This window comes from Epinephelus lanceolatus, chromosome 16, assembly GCF_041903045.1.
Source record: "Epinephelus lanceolatus isolate andai-2023 chromosome 16, ASM4190304v1, whole genome shotgun sequence".
NCBI classification, from domain to species: Eukaryota; Metazoa; Chordata; class Actinopteri; order Perciformes; family Serranidae; genus Epinephelus; species Epinephelus lanceolatus.
Genome location: NC_135749.1, coordinates 9,764,860 through 9,780,269, shown reverse-complemented (window position 1 = coordinate 9,780,269; position 15,410 = coordinate 9,764,860). Strand labels below are relative to the sequence as shown.

Sequence of the window (15,410 nt, the reverse complement as noted above, 5' to 3'; positions counted from 1 at the left end):
TTATCTCTAATCTTTAAGCTTTATCTTTTAGGGTGACAAGGGGAACCAGGGAAGACCAGGCCCCCCTGGACCGATGGGTATGGGTGAACCAGGGACACTGGTGAGTTCACAAAACTAAGTGAAACTACAGTGTTGTTATAGCCAATATAATGCTATCAGCCTGAGCTACTTAAGACTTTTTGTTATCAGTATGTGTTTTTATTTTGGAACAGAGACATGTTGTTAAATCTAGTCCACTCGTATACAAAATACTGTGTTCCATCCCAAGAAATATTGAAGTTTCACAGTTTATGATTGTTTAAAATTAATGGAAGTTGGCATGGAATTAAAATTAGAATTGTTTTATAAGCAGCTGTGTACAATGGGAACAGTCTAACATTACCACTATTGAACTTTTAAGGATGAAATTTAAGACATTACATTGGAAATCATTATTTTTTTAATTTATTTATTAATGATCTATTATTAACAATTAATTTATCATCATTATTATTATTATAATTATTATTAATTATAATGTATTTTTTTAAAATTTCACTTCTATAAATCTAGTTTTTATATCTGAATTTGACCAACTCAATTTGAGCAAATTGAATTATTTATTTATTTATTTATTTATTATTATTGGGCACTGGGCTTCTGTAAGAATTTCGTATAAATTTCAAACTTTGAAAGTGAAATATTTTAATGCGATTTGGTATAACTTAAATTTCAACATTAAATATTCAGCAGTGGTTACATTCATTTTTTATTTATGTATTTCTTTTTCTTCATAATTCAGTTTCTTGCAAACTTCAAATAATTTTGTCCTTCCTTTGCTTCCATAGAAATTCAGTTTAAATGGCCAGTCCACTCAAATGCCCCCAAAACGCATTATGTCACTAATGCATTGTGATTGTTCTAAAAACTAAACTGCAACATGTTTTTTCCATAAATGTCCCAAATACTCAGGATAAGCCATAAACTAAGTGACTTTTTTCCTTTTCCTTTTCTGTTGAGTTTTGCTTTTCAAATGTAATTGTTCAATGCTCTGAGCAGCATAAACACACTTAAATGTATCTCCATTGTATTGTGAAGGCAGCAGTGGAAAATAAATCTTGAACTGACCCTTTAAAACATGTGACGTATTGTTGGCAGTGCAGCTGTTTCTCCATCGACTAACCTTGTGTTACTGTTGTGTTAATGTCATAGTGTGTCCAGTATATGATTACTACTGTAATGTAATGTCTGTTAATTCAGTATTGAATATTTACTATCTTTGTGTCGATGTGTTTAGGGTCCAGCAGGGCCACCAGGGATGCAAGGATCACCAGGGTTTCCAGGTGAGGGTCTGCCAGGGCCCAAGGTAAGTTCCAGGACAAGATGGTTCATTACAGCTCATTTATTTATCTTTTATTTAAGACAGTCTGCAAAGTGTTGGGATAAACATTTCCAAAACAATCATAAATATCTTAGAAAATATAGGATGTGGCATATTAGTGAGACTAACTCCTGTGTGTTTCTTGCAGGGCGACAGAGGGTACGAGGGTCCCAAAGGGAGCCGTGGACCTCCAGGAGTCGGGTACAAAGGTGATAAGGTACGGTTAAATGTTAAGCATGGTTAGGACCGCAGACACATGTGTCGTAAAAAAGAAACCTGTGATGCTGTAAAGGTTGACCTGTCTGACCTCTCACCTGTCTGACCCTCAGGGGAACACAGGGGCCCCGGGGCTGCCGGGCTTGGTGGGGTTTCCAGGGGCAGGCGTGCAAGGAGAAAAGGCAAGGCTAATGAAAATGTTAGGAATTTACTACCCCGATTTATCCTTTACTTTTGTAGCTATATTTTAAATGCTGATGTTTCTCTCTGGTTTTAGGGGGACCAAGGGCCAGCTGGGCCCTCTGGACCCAGAGGACCTCCTGGCCTGGGTATAGTTGGACAAAAGGTCAGTAGCAGTTTGTAGTAGAGAGCTGACACTGTAGCTTTGATGCTATTAAAAAGAATCAGTTTGGATAACATTAATTTCATGAGAAGAAAAATACAGTAAAATAAATGACTTAAAGCGAGACTGTGTGAAATGTGAAAGAAGAAAAAAGACCAGGCGTCACATTATTGTCATGCATCTGTCATTTAATGTGATTATCAGTGAGTGATTTCTGTTGCTTCCCAGGGTGACCAGGGTTTCCCCGGAGAGCCTGGACCTCAGGGCGAGAGGGGTGTTGGTGAGCCAGGACCAAAGGTACAACAACCAGACTCAGCTTGAATGAGCAGCGTTAATAAGACGCACAGTGTGGATCTAAAAGTGTTGAGTGTATGTGTGGATTTCCAGGGGGAGCCAGGGCCTGATGGAGCTGCTGGGATACCTGGGATTCCTGGTGAGGATGGAGCTGTTGGGCCTAAGGTGAGTCGCTGACTGGAGGTCAGAGGTCACAAATTGTAAAATGACATGCTCCAATCTGGAGTTCAGATATTGAACATACCCAATCACCACACAGTTAGTCTGTGTGACATCATGATGCGCTAGAAGACGTGGACGGAAACTGATCCTTCTCTGCATCATGTCCCACCTCAGCATCTTTTTCCAACAGGAATGACATCATAGCTGAAAATCCTGCTCGAGTCACCAAATAAATGTTGCGCCTCGCTCTGCATACACTCACAAGCATCACAAACTCCTGATTCTCTGGAAAATGTTGGTTTGTTAATGCTTTGACGCAATTTGCTCTACTGTCTAATCCAGGGAGAGATGGGATTGCCAGGTCTGCGAGGCCTAGAGGGAGCACCGGGGAAAGGCATTCCTGGAGAAAAGGTAATCCCTCCCAGTCATCGGAGGATATCCTGATTCTTGTTTGTTCATGAACAAGTGTTGCTTTGTTTTAACAGCCCCTGCATGTGAGCTTTAATGCCTCTGCAGGCGACAGAGGAATTATGTTTTCAGGTTTCATCTGTCCTATTCTCACGAATGTGATATCTCAGGAACACTTTTAGGGAATTTCTTTAAATTTTGCATAAGCATCCACTCGGACTCAGGGATGAACTGGTAGAATTTACTGGCTAAAGGTCACTGTGAATTCACAAAACACATTTTGGGCCGTAACTCAAGAATATATACACTAAGTGTGACTTTTTTTTTTTTTACACAAATGTCTAGTAGGATAAAACAATGAAGTATTGACAGTTTATATCCAAAAGGTCAAAGGTCAACATCACTTTGACATCATGTTCAATGTTCAGTGTGTCATTGTTCTGCAAAAACCCTTTTATGGCCATTATTTAACGCCGTAACTCAAGAACAGAAGAGGAGACATTTGGTCAGATACTGAATTTTCCTAGTCGACCAATAGTCTTCATTTAGGGCCATTAGTTGCATGTTTATGATATTAACTTAATCATTAAATTTCTTCTTCTCGGCGCTCTACCAGGGCTGCAACCATTCTCGGAACTCATCGGCTGTATTCGGCGTCTGACTTCCGGCAGACGGCGATACAGCCTCTGGGGGCAGACCCCCAATTTTTTGGCATTCCGGTTTGATTTGGGTGGAGGAGGCGAATTTCCGTTCCCAACTTCCGTTTATATATAAGTAAATATGCTGAACCATTGCGATGGATTCAGAGTTTGCAGCGACGCCAATTATGTTCTGCCTCGTTAGTTCACCGCACGGACCGTTTAACCTGGCAACAACTGCAGCCGGCTCAAACGTGATTGGTCAATATCACGCGGACTACAAACAGCCTACAACCAGAAACTAGGGCTCTTCCGCTCTTCTTCCGGAGGCAAGATCTTGGTAGTAGCGACGGGCGGTGTGCACAAAGGGCAGGGACTTGATCAACGCGAGCTTATGACCCGCGCTTACTGGGAATTCCTTTTTCATGGGAACTAATTGCAGTCCCCAATTCCTATTACGAGTGGGGTTCAGCGGGGTACCCATGCCTCTCGGCGAAGGGTAGACACACGCTGATCCACTCCAGTGGCGGCTGCTGGTCTTTCAAACAGGGGAAGCTCACTTTAAGTTTACATCATAAAATTTGTCATATTGTAGCGAGGCAGTAACTTATAAAAGGAACATTTAATTGAAGCTGTTTTTCAACCACACTCATGCCATAGAACCACAGCAAAACACACCTCAAAGATTTTCAGATGGGTTTAACGGTGAAAATGAGCTATATCACTTATGGAAATAAGGAACTCTGTCAGAAGACTCCACTCGCAAATATCTGCATGGGACTGAGCTCGGAATGCGACGATGCTGGTGTGTATTTCCAAAGCGCTGTCAGTCACAAAGGGGTTCAGCCTTTTAGACAGTTCCTCCAATCATCATGCAGACGCCTATCGCTCCATTAGGTCCCAGGGAAGCTGAGCCTCCCTGGAAGTGACGATTTTGTCGCATTTATCCAATGACTGTCTCGCTTTGCTGCATGAAAAAAACCTGCTCAGCGCTGTCTCATAGGAATGCTTGGAGGCTCCGCGTCCACCGTGCTGACACGAGAATGTATGACAGTGAGGTCGCGTTTGAAAACTGGTGATAAACATCTGACGTTTGAACATCGTAGTCATGATGTTAAACGCATCCTAGCGCACGTTTAATGCAATGTAAATTCTTATTTTAATGTAAGTTCAATAGTGCATATTTGACCATTTCTTCTATGAAATTTTAGGGGAAGTTCAGCCTCTCTTGTTGTCTCAGAGCAGTCGCCCCTGATCCACTCAGTGTGGCGCGCGTGCAGCCCGGACATCTAAGGGCATCACAGACCTGTTATTACTCAATCTTGTGTGGCTGAACACTTGCCCCTCTAAGAAGTTGGACGCTGACTGCGTAACTAGTTAGCATGCCGGAGTCTCGTTCGTTATCGGAATCAACCAGAGACATCACTACAGCAACTAAGAACGGCCATGCACCACCACCCACAGAATCGAGAAAGAGCTATCAGTCTGTCAGTCCTTTCCGTGTCCGGGCCGGGTGAGGTTTCCCGTGTTGAGTCAAAATTGAGTTTTTTCTGCGACTAAGCGACCGATGAAATCTGACGACTAACGTTCGGTTGACGACAACTATCTTGTTTCTCTGGTAGTCCACTGCAGACTCTCTGGTTTTGCTGATATTGAGCTTCAGGTGATTGTCAGTGCACCATGTGACTCTCTGGAGCTCTGTATCAGTCTTCTGTGCTCTGCTGTAAAAGTAAGCTCACTCAGCATGTATTTACTGGAATCATACGTGTCAGTATAGTGATAACTTCCATTTCACCAAAAAAATAATACACTTAACACCTTCATTAAAGTCCTTCAGAATCTTCACTTCATATATTATATGAGTCTGGACAAACAAACTGCAACTTGACTGGTTGGCAGTGGCATTCAAAAGCGACGCGTACATTCTAGTTTGAACATGCAAGTTGTGAAAAGCCATGTGCGTAAATAGAGTTCAAAGTAGTTAGGTACATATTTACATACCTTTACTGACAATGGCTTCATTGATTTCCGCATGTCTATGCAACGTGGACCTACTGGATTATTGTATTGAGTTATATTGACCTTTCAAATATATGGCGTATGCATTACGACAGCTCCAGGAGTGCCGTATGCCCCACCCCACTGAGCTCAGTGCGTAGTGTGTGCATAATGAGTGTGTGGTGAGTGATGGTGGGCAAGCTCAGAGCAGACAGGTGTGATGCAGAAAGGAAATTAGCAGTAAAGATGTCAAGTGGTTGTAAATGTAGCTTTCAGTTGGTCCGTGGGTTAACACTGCAGCTATTCATGATCAAGAAAAGTTCCCCGTGTCTTGTCTCTCAGCTGCTGGGTGACGTAAAGCTGGTTAGCATCAACCTTCATCCTTGAGCAAGACAAAGGCTCCTAGTTTCCTAACACACTACATGATGGCTGACCATGTAAGTGGGGCTTTGAGTTTAACTGTGACTTCCTAATTTTTGCACACGTTTTTTATTGTTTTTATTTAGAGCTAAGTTGTATCATGAATTAAATTGTGTGTCAGTATTTGCATGCCTTTATGTGATTCATGATATCTTCTCTATCTTCATCCATCCCAGCATACAAAAAATACATGATCATCCTGTTTATGTACATGACACGACCTATGTTAACTCATAATCCTGTACATCAGATAATCCTGATACTCAATTATGTATGAAAGCATATTCACTACTGTATGTGTTAGTGAGTGCAGTGGTGATTAGTTTGTTTACAGTAAACTCGACTACGCCACAGCTGAGACGTAAGACGTCATGAGCATGTGTTTTTCCACAGGGCGATAGAGGCGACCGTGGACCAAGGGGACTATCAGGATCTCCTGGCCCTGTTGGACCTGCTGGAGCGAAGGTAAGTTAAATACAGGTGAAGATAAGATATGCTCAGGAACAGAAGAATAGAGAAGTACAAAGTAAAGATAAGAATATATCAAAGGGGGCACCTGGTGGCTTAGTGGGTAGAGCAGGTGTCTCATATACGAAGGCAATGTCTCTCTCACGTCCAGATTGTCCCATTTAAAAAGGTAAAAGCGCCAAAAAATAATATTAAAAGAATATATAAAAGTATAGGCACTGTATATTGGAACTATACCAGAGCAATTAAAGACAGAGTGATGAGGTAAAGTCACATGGTAAGATTAATAGCAGCAAGTGTTAAATAAAAACCAGAATGATATATGCAGTGAGTAAGTAATGATACTTAGTGTTGTCTGTATCAATATAGCAAAACAGAAATTGAGAGCAGGCCCTCCAGAAATGTGTTGGGCAGAGAACGGGCCCCTGCAAGTGATTCAGATTGCCACCTCAGAAATATGGCTGTGTACAAAGAAGAACTTGTGTTAAATTAAAAATTGTACATGTAAGAGTGCCATGGTGCCCTCTTAAGGGGATGCTGTATGATGTATTGTTGTGTATTTATGCGTTATGTGTTTTTGTTGTTTGTTGATTTTTTGGGGAAGCAGGCAATGAGCACAGCACTTAAGTCAAAGACAAATATCCCTACGGGGACAATAAAGTATATCGTATCGTATCGCATCGCATCGTATCGTATCACGTCGTAACGTTGCACATCATATCGTATCGTATCGCATTGCACCGTATCACATCGTATCGTATCACGTCGTATCGTATCACATCGTATCGCATCACATCGTATCGCATCACATCATATCATACCGTATCATATCGTATCGCATCACATCGTATCGTATCGTATCGTATCGTATCACATCGTATCATATCATGTCGTATCATATCATGTCGTATTGTATCACATCATATCATACCGTATCATATCGTATCACATCATATTGCATCACATCGTATCGTATCACATTGTATCGTATCACATCGTATCATATCATGTCGTATCATATCATGTCGTATCGCATCACATCGTATCGTATCATGTCGTATTGTAGCACATCGTATCGTATCGCATTGCACCGTATCACATCGTATCGTATCATATCGTATCGCACCACATCGTATCGTATCACATCGTATCGCATCACATCGTATCGCATCATACCGTATCGTATCACATCATGTCATACCGTATCATATCGTATTGCATCGCATCGTATCGTATCACGTCGTAACGTTGCACATCATATCGTATCGTATCGCATTGCACCGTATCACATCGTATCGTATCACGTCGTATCGTATCACATCGTATCGCATCACATCGTATCGCATCACATCATATCATACCGTATCATATCGTATCGCATCACATCGTATCGTATCGTATCGTATCACATCGTATCATATCATGTCGTATCATATCATGTCGTATTGTATCACATCATATCATACCGTATCATATCGTATCACATCATATTGCATCACATCGTATCGTATCACATTGTATCGTATCACATCGTATCATATCATGTCGTATCATATCATGTCGTATCGCATCACATCGTATCGTATCATGTCGTATTGTAGCACATCGTATCGTATCGCATTGCACCGTATCACATCGTATCGTATCATATCGTATCGCACCACATCGTATCGTATCACATCGTATCGCATCACATCGTATCGCATCATACCGTATCGTATCACATCATGTCATACCGTATCATATCGTATTGCATCGCATCGTATCGTATCACATCGTATCGTATCACATCGTATCGTGCATATATCCCTGTAAAAAGGCAAAACAATTATTAATTAAATGAATAGTTTCTCAATTTATTTGGTGTTTTTGTCATGTATAGATTCTCAGTGATGATTGCAGGGTAATATGTTTGTTGATGTTGTCCAACTTCAAGTCTCTATTTGATCATGTGACGAGACGATACGATATACAATCGTTGTTTTGACGCATAATCTGGCATTATGGCCGCCTTAATGGCGCGCACTGGACCTCATCCTAACTACCGTACACCATTGTGTGATACAGTAAAGTAAAGTAAGGTTAAGGTTACCTGTAAGTACTGTCAGGTTCACGTGTCTGCTCGCTGTAGGTGGGAAATCCACCTAGAGTGGACAATATATCCCTATATAGGGTCTTGGTTCAAGGAGTTTAATTGTCGTCCCACATGACAGCTGGAAACTTCCGCAATCAGGTTGAAGAACATGAAGGATGCACCATGATGTTGAAACCTGATGTTTGTACCTGCAGCCTGTGCACATGAGTAACACTGCAGTGCTATGCTGGAAACGAACCTGATGAGAGAACCAGACGAGTAAAGTTTTGAGCTGTAAAACCAAAACAATGAGCTGAAAGACCTTAAAATGCTCTGTTGAGCTGCGAGGAACCGCAGAGTTGGTGATAATTATCTGTGGGTTTGTCACTATGACCAAACTGTTTACATTACACACAGTCTTTTGATCCTTTGTTTCCAGAGCTTTGGTAGTAGCTTGTAATGAACAGCGTGAGTGGGTGTTGGCTGGTTCCAGATCCGCGACAATGTCTGACTAATCATGTTAAACAGAAGCGCAGCGTTTGCATACCAGCTCCATAAAGTTTAAGATTAGAGATTAATAAAGACTGAGTGTTCAGGTTAGACACAAGTCATTATACTGGATAATAATACTGGTAATATTAATGCAAAAAAATCTTCTAATTTTGTATCAAATACTTGAATTTAAATGATCAAATTTAACAGTGAACATTGGCAAAGAAACACCGCATGTCGACAGCTTTAATTCAGAAGATTGCTTAAGAACCTGCTCTGGTGTAAGCCTCCGAATTGAAGCTCCCAAGACAAAAGCTTTTGTACTTTATTTGAGAAAAGACATGACAAATATTTGCTTTGCATTGACAGTCTTCACACGTGCATTTATCTGCCGTCAGCTTAACGTCATTTTACTGACCCTTTTGTTCAGGGAGAGCCTGGGAGTCAAGGAATGATGGGCCTACCTGGACCTGCTGGGCGTGGCTTACCAGGGTCAAAGGTGACGACAGCCAGTTACTCAGCAACGCACACACACCCATACTGCGACAGACACCCTGATTGATATGTTAAGTCCTGTCATCAAGTGATGGGTGACATTTTTAGAATGAATCCAACAAGGTGAGAAACACGAGCAGCGAGACATTCAGACAGGTCGCAAAAAGACAAACACGGTTTAACCAAACTTATTTGGAAAATAAAGTGAATAAATGATGATGATGTTGCTGTGCTGATTCACTACTGGCAGGAAAAGTGGCCACAAATACTAAAAATGAGCATTATGTGCCAGATTAACACAAATTGTCTTTTGCATATTCACAGTTAAAGAGCCAAATGTGTATTTTAACTAACATATTATCAAAAGTCAAAAAAAGTCCTGTGCACACCGAAACAGTCTTAAACAGGTGCGTAGGTGGGGCGAACAATGAATCAAAAAGGAGAACACCCGCACACTGTTTGCACTTGAAACTTTTTTTTTTTTCTCTACTTGATGTTTTTCCTGTATTGATTATGGTACTTTGTATTTTCTATGTGAATTGATGGTGTGATGTTGGACACCGACTCATTGATTGACAGAGGAGGAGTTTACTCAGAGCCTCTGCGTGGCTTTTTAGCCCGTTTTCTGCCTTCAGCTGACACCAGCAATCAAAAGCTGAACCGGTGTTGATTCTGGTTTTGCTTCTCCGTTGGTCGGCTAGAATTTGCGACGGATAGTGCTGGGACAACACCATACCTCTGCAGCTATCACAATCTGGCAACCCTGAGCTCCCCCCCGTAACCAACATAACCAGATCAAAATATTGGCATATTTTGGGCCCATCAAAATTTCTAAAACAATTATTTCTCTACTGTAATTATTTTTTTCAGGAAAATATAGACTTTAATTCTACACCTTTCTAGACGTTCTATGGATGTATTATTTTTTTTTAAATATCTGTTTTGATGAAACAGCGATACATATGACCTTTAATCTAGTCTATATGTAGCTGTTGAATAGTTTATTGTATTTTCAGACAATCTTGTTTTGTGTGTAGAATCACAATCTGTAAAGAAACTTGTAGCTATAGCTGTAAAGTAAATGTAACATAACCTATTTAGAACAATGACTTATCTGCTTGTCACAACTATGTCAGCAGTATCCTGACATATAACACAAAACACGATTTTTCAAGGGGATCAAAAATATATAATTGTACTGCTTATGAGCTATAATAGTGGGTTAATTGTTCACACTCCAAATAACAGGGAGATCCTGGGCCTGTGGGAACATCTGGACCTGTTGGAGAACCTGGAGTAGGAATCATCGGGCCGAAGGTAAAGTGGACACAGAAAATAATCATATCAATATAACACACCTCATTGCTTTCCCCCCACACTTAAATAATGCAGTGTGTGTGTATTTCGAGGTCAGAGTCATAATATAATCAATAAACCCATCTGCAGGTCAATATATTTTTTATGCTAATATGAAGATACAGCAGCATTTTGTCACAGTTGGTCCCTCTCAGCATGTCGACTGTTCTCCTGTTCCTCCTTCAGGGTAACAAAGGAAACACTGGACCTGTTGGACCACCAGGAGTGAAGGGAGAGGGCATCCCAGGCCCACAGGTGAAAGGAAACACTTGTCAAAACTGAGGAGTACAATGAAATTATCCTCATATTTAATGTGTAAGAAAAACAGATTTGTAAATGAACATCATTTCCCTGATCATTAGGGGCTGCCTGGGTTACCAGGAATGCAAGGAGAGATCGGACCTGAAGGGAAAGGACTACCTGGACCTAAGGTGAGGCATCGCTGAACAGCTTCCACACCAGCAAAGCAAAATGACCCTCTCATAAGATATGGTTGTGAGATTTATAGCAGGCCATGATCAGAACATAGACCATTGACTTGTGACAATATTGAAAGAGACATAATCTGAATCTGACCAAAAAAGTGTATAAGGGGTTGTATAAGATGGATAAGTGGTGGAAATTATTTCTGATGTTTTGTCTGTCAGGGTGACAGAGGTTTGCCGGGCGTGCCAGGGCCATCAGGTCCTCCTGGAATTGGACTTTACGGACCCAAGGTCAGTATGAAGGGAGCTAAACAATTTCTACTGTTCTAATAAATAGTTTCTTCTGCATATCATAATGACATCAGACCTATAACTACTGTGATGCAATGTTTTCCCAGGGCTCTACAGGGCAGCCTGGTCCAGTAGGCCCACTGGGGCCTCCAGGAGAAGGCATCCAGGGACCAAAGGTAAGAAATAAAAACACTTGACAAGGCTTGTAGGGTGTCATTCAATATAATGGGATCACAGATGTATTCCAGCTGTATCAAGTTGTTCACCAAAGATGGGTTAAGGTACTACTGATGCTACTCTTGTCACATTTACCAGTTCCTCCCTCTTTATTCTTAGGGAGAGCCTGGGTTTCAGGGGCCAATGGGCCCTCGGGGGGCACCAGGGGACGGTCTTCCAGGAGAGAAGGTAATAACAGTACAGTGACTGCATGTTAATGGTTGCCTGAGACATATCTCCTCTAAGCACCAGTGCTCCTGCTTTGCTGTGATAAAGAGTGCTTTCACACACGCAGGGTGACAGAGGCATTCCTGGAGACCGGGGAAAGAAAGGAGACAAGGGAGACTATGGAGAACCTGGATCTACTGGAAAGATGGTAATATAATATGGTCTTTTTCATTTCATGTATAGTGGGCCCACAAAGGACGGGTCTGATGGCGTTATTGGTGTCTATTTCCACGTTGGGAAAATGTATTAAATACAGACCCAAATCGGACATCTTCAGGCTGATACAATCATCAGTTTATCATCATCAGGATTGACTGGTCCAAAACTAATGACTCTGTAATGGCTCTGTTCTTAAAAGGACAGTTCATCCCAAAATCAAAGATACATATTTCCTCTCCCATCTGTAGTGCTATAAGCGTTTTGGTGTGAGCTGCTGAGTGTTGGAGATATCAGCTGCAGAGAGGTCTGCCTTCTCTCAAATATAATGGAACTACATTTTCTGATAAACTCAACTGCAGTGTCTCTTTCCAGAGATCATGACCCGGTTACTCAAAACAATCCACAGACCTTGTTGTGAGCAGTTTCATGTAGGACCTGTTTTCTTTATACCAAACTCCACCGACCGTATCACCGCATAGAAGGAAGCGTGCAAGGATTTTGCGCTTGGCTGAGTTGTGTCAATAAAACCTCTTGACGCATCGATGACTTGCATACAGCATGTCACTAAAGAAAGAACTGAAAAATTGCCTCATGAAATCATCAGGTCTGTGAAGAAGAAGGTATACTTTATTAATCCCCGAGGGCATATTCAATTTTTTCACTCTGTTGTCATGCACACACAGGCCTGAAATACACACACATGCACAAACAGGACCTCTACATAAATGGGCTGCCCATGGACAGGTGCCCCAAGCAGTTGGGGGTTAGGAGCCTTGCTCAAGGAGGTGAACTGGCATCTCTCCAGCTGCCAGTCCATGCTCTATACTTGGTCCGGACAGAGACTTGAGCTGGCGACCCTCCAGTTCCCAAGCCAGGTTCCTATGGATTGAGCTACTGCTGCTCGAGCTCAATGTGGACGGACAAGTAACCTTTCTCAATTTAATACATGAATCAGATATGAATGTAACACTTTCATATGTTTTCCATTGTTTGCAATTTGACAGGAGCTCCTTTAATTACATCATCTCGTTTTCTCATTTTCTTGAATGATTTATGGCACCTGTCTGGAGAATTAGTTCCACCAACTATCTTCAATATTCATATAACAGTTGTGAGTGGAAATGCACATAAGTAAGCATTTTCTGAACTCAATGGAAATTGCGTAAAACATATCTGTTAAATGCAGACAGAACTTAAAACCTGACTAATAACCCCCACTCTGAGGTGTGAGTTCTGAAACACTTGATAAATACCGGCCGTGAAGGTCTCTATTAGCTCTGCTAGAATAACAACGTGGGCCTCCAGCACTTGGTAGTGTAACAACTGGTGCACCAGGTGAGAGTGGACTCTAACACACCACTCTGGAGACAGTATTTACAGACAGGTAGGTTCAGCACACAGATGGACAACCAGTGAAGGCAAACAGATCCAATAAGGCAGAGGCAGAGTCAATCAACAAGCTCAATCCAAAAAGCTAAGAAAAGAACCCTGGGAAACAAAAGGCTGAAACTCTAGACACACAGAGAGCTAAGACAAACTGTCACTGAGAGAAAACAAGACACACACTAAATACTCTAACGAGACACAGGTGAGGCTAATGAGGGCGGGACTAGTCTGAGTGGGCGGAAGTTCGCTGCATAGATCAGCCTCTCATTGGGCGGAACGAGCCACCCGCTGAAGTCCTGCCCTAACACCTCCGGTTGTGTAGCAGTTTTCAACACATCCTTTATTAACTTTTGCGGTGTTTGATCTTGCAGGGATGTAGCCATTTTTCTGCCATGGTTCGCATCCTGTAGGCAATATTTTTGTGGCCGTGTTACACCAAAACCCCAGCAATTCCCCCCAGCAATATTTTTGCAAGCACACCGTTGCTGTGGCACCGCCCAGAACGATTGTGATTGGTTGGAAGAAATACAAGCAGCCGGGGCGTTTTTTTTCCTCCAATCTTAAAGTGAGAGTCGGCCCAGCCAGACCTTTCTTTTTTTGAGAAAGGTCTGGTGAGCGAGACTAGAGCGGGACAGACAATCAGACACAGGTGGAGTCATCAAAATGGAGGGAAAACACACAGGGACAGGAAGTGAAGTGATGTGAAACAAGAGGATTTGTGAGTTTCAAAGTAAAACAGGAAACAACATGAATGAATGAAATAAAAATCATAACCTAAGAGCCAATGGATTGTACAGTAGCTTATCTTACACCAGGTCACCATTCACTCATTCTGTGAAGTTAGCTCGACGTCATGTCAGCATTCTACCTCCTAATGTGAGTTTAATCTTTCAGGGGAGACCTGGAGAAAAGGGAGAGCCAGGACTGACAGTAAGTAAAGTAACTGATCGAAGGACATTGAGTTTTATATCTTAATATAAAAATTTAAAACCTATTTTCAAACTTTTTCTGTACGCAGAAAGAAGAGGTCATCAGGATTATAAGAGAAATCTGTGGTAAATTACACATTTAATCACATTTTACAGCAGTTTAATCCTCAATCAATAATAATGTTTCGGTTCATGTTTTTGGATCCACCCTCACAGTTTTATAACAATTCTAATTTCTCTCTGACCTGTTTCTGCGCAGGCTGTGGTCTCAAGTGCAGAGAGAGCCCTCTGGAGCTGGTGTTTGTGATAGACAGCTCTGAGAGTGTAGGGCCAGAAAACTTTGAGCTGGTGAAGGACTTTGTGAACGCTCTTATCGACCGGGTGTCAGTGAGCAGAGATGCCAGTCGGGTCGGCGTGGTGCTCTACAGCCACGTGGACATGGTCGTTGTCAGTCTGCAGCAGCAGCCCAGCCAGGATTACATCAAGGCCGCCGTGAGGAAGATGCCGTACCTTGGCGAGGGCACCTTCACAGGCAGCGCTATCCATCGAGCCAACCAGCTGTTCCAGGCGTCGCGGCCCGGTGTCAGGAAAGTGGCTGTGGTTTTAACAGACGGGCAGGCCGACCCCCGTGACGTCATGCAGTTTGAACAGACAGCAACAGAGGCCCACGCGCAGGGGATCGAGATGTTTGTAATAGGCGTCGGGAACAAGACTGACCCTCTGTATGAAGCGTTCCAGGCTCAGATGGATGTGATCGCCTCTGATCCTGATGAAGAGCACGTCTACCTCATAGATGACTTCAGGGCACTTCCCAGTAAGCAATCAGTGTCATCTCAGAAGTCATCAATACACCACAGGTTTTCTATAACAGACTGTGAACCCTTCAGACACAGTTGAGGTGACTTGAAGCCAAACTTGTACCAATTTAGAACACAAAGACATTACCAACAAGTCTGGAGTCTGCAAAAAATTATCCTTAACTTAACTTAAGTTCTTGCTTCACAGTCATCAAAAATCAAATGAAATTGTTTTGTTCTGTTGGTCACAGGACT

The 15,410-nt window shown here is 42.1% G+C and overlaps 1 protein-coding gene across 1 annotated transcript in view; it reads left to right on the top strand.

Moving 5' to 3' along the window:
- Positions 1-15,410, top strand: part of col28a1a (collagen, type XXVIII, alpha 1a) — a 36,415-nt gene that overhangs the window by 15,063 nt on the left and 5,942 nt on the right. The window contains exons 13-32 of the mRNA XM_033637708.2: positions 32-100; positions 1,277-1,345; positions 1,509-1,577; positions 1,690-1,758; positions 1,854-1,922; positions 2,148-2,216; positions 2,307-2,378; positions 2,718-2,786; positions 6,233-6,304; positions 9,304-9,372; positions 10,617-10,685; positions 10,911-10,979; positions 11,087-11,155; positions 11,372-11,440; positions 11,548-11,616; positions 11,777-11,845; positions 11,952-12,032; positions 14,324-14,359; positions 14,448-14,484; positions 14,618-15,172. Coding sequence (XP_033493599.1) covers positions 32-100; positions 1,277-1,345; positions 1,509-1,577; positions 1,690-1,758; positions 1,854-1,922; positions 2,148-2,216; positions 2,307-2,378; positions 2,718-2,786; positions 6,233-6,304; positions 9,304-9,372; positions 10,617-10,685; positions 10,911-10,979; positions 11,087-11,155; positions 11,372-11,440; positions 11,548-11,616; positions 11,777-11,845; positions 11,952-12,032; positions 14,324-14,359; positions 14,448-14,484; positions 14,618-15,172 — 1,819 coding nt within the window. The remainder of the gene's footprint in view (positions 1-31; positions 101-1,276; positions 1,346-1,508; positions 1,578-1,689; positions 1,759-1,853; positions 1,923-2,147; positions 2,217-2,306; positions 2,379-2,717; positions 2,787-6,232; positions 6,305-9,303; positions 9,373-10,616; positions 10,686-10,910; positions 10,980-11,086; positions 11,156-11,371; positions 11,441-11,547; positions 11,617-11,776; positions 11,846-11,951; positions 12,033-14,323; positions 14,360-14,447; positions 14,485-14,617; positions 15,173-15,410) is intronic.